Source organism: Kryptolebias marmoratus, linkage group LG5 (assembly GCF_001649575.2).
Source record: "Kryptolebias marmoratus isolate JLee-2015 linkage group LG5, ASM164957v2, whole genome shotgun sequence".
NCBI lineage: Eukaryota > Metazoa > Chordata > Actinopteri > Cyprinodontiformes > Rivulidae > Kryptolebias > Kryptolebias marmoratus.
This window is the reverse complement of record NC_051434.1, coordinates 20,591,051-20,594,793: the sequence shown is the minus strand read 5'-3', so window position 1 is coordinate 20,594,793 and position 3,743 is coordinate 20,591,051. Positions and strand designations below refer to the sequence as shown.

The 3,743-nt window shown below is 35.2% G+C and overlaps 1 protein-coding gene across 5 annotated transcripts in view; it reads left to right on the top strand.

Annotated features, from left to right (window-relative positions):
- The first annotated feature begins 1,117 nt into the window (after window positions 1–1,117).
- LOC108245619 (CMP-N-acetylneuraminate-beta-galactosamide-alpha-2,3-sialyltransferase 1) overlaps window positions 1,118–3,743 on the top strand; it is a 10,889-nt gene continuing 8,263 nt past the window's right edge. For 3 of the 5 annotated variants that reach the window (XM_017432680.3, XM_017432681.3, XM_017432679.3), the window contains exons 1-3: window positions 2,236–3,055; window positions 3,179–3,375; window positions 3,458–3,637. In XM_017432680.3, coding sequence (XP_017288169.1) covers window positions 2,597–3,055; window positions 3,179–3,375; window positions 3,458–3,637 — 836 coding nt within the window. In that variant the 5' untranslated portion in view covers window positions 2,236–2,596. Of the gene's footprint in view, window positions 1,268–2,235; window positions 3,056–3,178; window positions 3,376–3,457; window positions 3,638–3,743 lie in introns of those variants that run through there. The other 2 variants (XM_025009682.2, XM_025009684.2) reach the window with 2 other exon arrangements.

Genomic DNA, 3,743 nt, shown 5'->3' with positions numbered 1-3,743 from the left:
TCATAACACACCATTCCCAATCTGCAGGTTTTGATGTATAATTTGCATGCTCTAATTCAAATCTGTGCTGTGCAGAAGAAAATGTTTTAGCAGATCAGTGATAAAGTTGTTTTAATTCTTATGAATTGAACGTTCTTGTGTGGACAAGGCCAGAGAGCCTCAGTAAATGTTTGGAAAAATGTTGGAAACTCTCTCACGGATGTTGTACTAGCCAGTTCAACCCTGCACTAGTTTAAGCGTTGACCCGTTGCTGCTTTGTTGTTGACGCGCTGAGTGGCTAACATTGCACCTGTTGGTCGCGTGTAATCTCAATCCCCGATCTTCTAGTAGTCCAAACTCCACACTTGTTCCAATCAAATAAACGTTTGTGACAAATTCCATTTATTCGATTGTACACGGCAGCAGTATCACAAATGACTCCATAACAGCGGTCAAAAACTTTTAGGCCCTTCCGGGTTCAACACCTGCTAGCTACCTGTCACCTCTTGATTTATATATTGTAACCGACATCCCCATCTAGTGGCCAAAAACCAAAATACAGATATTTGGCTCTAATAGATGTTGTTCACAATTTGTTTTCACAGTCTGGGAGAATAACGAGATTGCTTTTATTTTTTTATTGCTTTTTACTCCCCAAGAAGCTTCATGTGATATAAAACATACTGGGTGGTGGACAAAGAGCTACTTGAAGGCTTATTGCTAACATAAACATGTTCGATAAGGTAATAAAGTAAAAAAATAATTTTAAATAATAATAATTTTTAAATTAATCAATAAATTAAAACAAACAGGATGAACATGATACTCATCCCTTACAAAAAAATCCCATGAAAATCACATGTGATCACATGTGATCACATGGGAATCACGTGATTCCCACATTTCCACATGTGAAAATATGTGATTTTTTTGTGGATTATGTGAAGCACATGTGGAAAATGGGAATCACATGTGAATTTTGTGGGATTTTTTTTGTAAGGGATGACTTTTCTTGATTGTGATGAGTAGCCATGTAAAGAATGTGAAACTTGTTTCTTTGTACCTGAGGCTAAAAAATGAAACTCATAGACACATACACAAAACTGGAGGAACTGGAGCAGCAGGTTTAAATTGGACAATGACGCGTAAAAAGCTGACAGACATGGTCAGGCACATAACACGTAAAGCGAATAATGAAAAATCAACACCTGATTACTGTTGCTTTTCCTTTTCTCTCACCTGGCATTTTGTGAACTTTGGCAACATCGAAAGAACAAAGTTTCATAAGGCAAGTCTGCATCTTTTTTCTTATTTAAAAATGTAACAAAGGAAATCTGTAACAAATATAGTTTGTAAACTTTTAAACCTCATAAAATAAATTTTTTCAATAACAGTAAAGTCAATTAGGAGGAGATCTTTTTACTAATCTTTTAACCATAAATTATTAGGTTGATGACAACAAAGTGACTTATTCTGATTTCAACATCTAATTTCTTTTAGACTGTGCACTCAAAAGGAAAAGCATATTAGTCAAAACTGAGAATTTCTGTCATGTTTTCTCTGTAAAGCTCCTACATTACAATGGAATTTTTCATCATTGTAGATACTAAATATATTTATAAAGTCCAGAGAAATTTAATTACAAATATATGACTTCCTCTTTATGTTAAAAAAAGGTTTTCAGATGTGTCAGAGATTGAAATCAAAATCAATCACTTTTCCTGAAATAAAAAGGGTTAATTTTAAACAGTATATATATATATATATATATATATATATATATATATATTGTTAGATATTGGGTAGTAATGTTTGTACATTTTCTTAGTTTTAGTGTCTTTTTTGACAGAAACAAACTGAATCGGAATCATGTTTTTTACACATCATTCAGGTTAAAGATGTCATTGTTTAGGATTGGTAATGTGTAAGGAAAGCAGCGTCTGTTATATCTGATAAAGCAGAGATAATTGTCTTTTTTCTGTTTGTCTGTGTGTGTTTGCATTGTTTGCAAAATACTTTGTGAACCACATGACAGATCTGAATGAAACTTTCAAAAAGTAATCATTGGATGTATATCTACAACTGGTTACCTTTTGGAGTGAAACACTTTTGAAATAGCCACCACAGCTAAGCAACGTTAGCAAACATAAAAATGGCTATGACTCAGCCAATTTTTCAGATATTAAGCTCAAATCTTGTGTGGTTGTAGCTGAGACTGATTCCCAACACATGCCCCAAGTGCTGATACATAAAGATCAGTTTTTAAAACTTTGCCAATAATTTTAGGTTTAACTCTGTTAGCAAGATAGTGTATCTCATAAACCACAGGATGGATATTTGGAGTTAACCCACTTTAAAATAGCCACCACAGACAACTGACCTTGGAAACACTGCAATTGCTATTATAACTCAACCAAATTTACAGATGATAAGCTAAATTTGGTGTAGAAGCTGATCTCCTGTCAAGGTTGGGAGTGTTGAAAAAGAGATCCAGGATGCAGACTGACACAAGGCACTTCAAAAAGGACTTGATTTTATTTAACAAAGCAAAGCAAACAAAAAGCTTACGTGGCAGCTAAATTATGAGTGATCAACCACAACCAGACTAACAAGAGACATGACTTTAGATAACATATATATATATATATATATATCACACACACACACAAACATAAACATGTATATATATGGACCTGCACTGATCCAAGAAAACAAAAACCCATTTTTTAAAAGCATTTATAAATCTAATTTCTCTTGTCTGCTTTGCAGCACTTTTCACAGACCTAAACATTCTCCCAGGTTAAAGAATTCCGCATCCAGGATGGCTGCCAAAAGAAAGATCCTGCTCATGCTTCTTGTCAGCAGTACTATTTTATTTTCTCTGTTAGTGTTCTCTGACCAGCTCCATGTTTCAAGTATTATTGAGCAAGTAAAGGTTTACAAGGAAAAGCCATGTTCTTGTGAAAAGTGTTTATCTGAAGACAGAATGTTCCAGGTTCATCACGTGAACCATTCTGTCAAACCCTTTTTGACTGCAAAGAGTGAGCTCTCAGAGGAGGATTATGCGTGGTGGAAGGTGAGCGACTTCATCCTGGATCATTAAAAAATGCCTCATCTTGTGTTCTTGTTCTAAATTCCTGTCACTGACGTCTTATGAGTTGTTCTGAAAACTGGTTTAACTGCAAACTGTATTTGACAGAACATTCAGAGAGAAAGAGGAGACTACAGTACCTACAAAGCAACAGTGAAGGAGCTGTTTGAGATATTCCCAGCTGAACCTGATTATGAAAAACCCAGTCCTAACCAATGCAGAACTTGCTCAGTAGTGGGAAATTCTGTAAATTTGTTAAAATCACATTATGGCCCTCTGATTGATTCGCAAGATATTGTGATAAGGTAAATGTTCAGTTAAAATGAATCAGCTTTAGCCCTAAAAGCAAACCAACAGCAAATGATTCTCTCCTTCTGTCCAATGTAGAATTAACTATGGCAAGGTGAAAGGTTACGAAGAAGATGTTGGGAGCAAAACAACTCATCGTGTCATGTATCCAGAGAGTTCATCACGTTTAGACAACACTACTCATCTTGTGCTGTTTGCATTCAAGATCAAAGATCTTCAGTGGCTCAAAAAGGCCTTTTTAACAGGATTCTTTGGAAGGTGAGTTTTTATTTTTATGTTTTATCAGTTTGCTCCTTCTTGACTGTCCTGACACAACAACAAGGTTCTTCCCAGAAACACGACCACAAACAAGCAGGTCAAAAAT